Raw genomic sequence first — 742 nt, 5'->3', positions numbered from 1 at the left:
AGAGGGTCGGCCGGGCGCGAACCTGGGGCCTTGCGATTGCATAGCTCAGTGGTAAATGGCTGGCTTTGCAGTCGCAAGGTCCTGAGTTAGCGCCCCACTACCCGAGCGGGCACGTGTATGATGAGCAGCGTCATAGAGGAGAGGGGAAGGTTATCCTTAGAGTTGAAAAAAAAACCCTCTGAGGATGTGGCACTGTGATGGCACCCCAGCAGTGGGACAAACTGCCGGTAAAATTGCAAGAATGAAATATTAGAAATCACCGGGACCTATCGACCCTACCATTCGGGAGTAGGTGGTAAAAAAAGCCGAGTAATTTGATTTATTTTTAAACTACTGTGTTTTACTGCATTTTCCAATCAATTTGATGAGTATCACGCGATCGAAAAAGAAATGGCCGCGGTGCAGAAAACTGAAAATTAAATTCCCCCGAGTTAACTGGGGTCTAGAGAGAATTTAAAACTTTTTGGCTTTTGGTGCCATTCACCCCCCGGGGGCATTTTATGACTTTCATGAAATATTTGTAGACAGAAAATAACAAGCAATTTTATAAATTTAAATTTGCTTAGATATAGACAATCTTGGATCCAAAGATTAAAGACAAGCTCGAACCATCTCATGAAAGCATGAAACCGTTATTACATCATGATGTCAAGGGCGTACAGTATTGTCATGAACTCACAATGGTATAATTATCGTCTGATTTATAAATCCCGGGAAAGGTCAAGGCATTGGTGAAAACCTT

General features: G+C 42.9%; 1 protein-coding gene across 1 annotated transcript in view; it reads left to right on the top strand.

Moving 5' to 3' along the window:
* The first annotated feature begins 184 nt into the window (after positions 1 to 184).
* LOC119591723 (bile salt-activated lipase-like) overlaps positions 185 to 742 on the top strand; it is a 12,996-nt gene continuing 12,438 nt past the window's right edge. Inside the window, exon 1 of the mRNA XM_037940472.1 lies at positions 185 to 227. Within this exon, the coding sequence (XP_037796400.1) occupies positions 185 to 227 (43 nt within the window). The remainder of the gene's footprint in view (positions 228 to 742) is intronic.

The sequence above is a fragment of the Penaeus monodon genome, chromosome 29, assembly GCF_015228065.2.
Source record: "Penaeus monodon isolate SGIC_2016 chromosome 29, NSTDA_Pmon_1, whole genome shotgun sequence".
Taxonomy (NCBI): Eukaryota; Metazoa; Arthropoda; class Malacostraca; order Decapoda; family Penaeidae; genus Penaeus; species Penaeus monodon.
The sequence above is the reverse complement of the archived record's forward strand: the minus strand, read 5'-3'. Positions and strand labels throughout refer to the sequence as shown.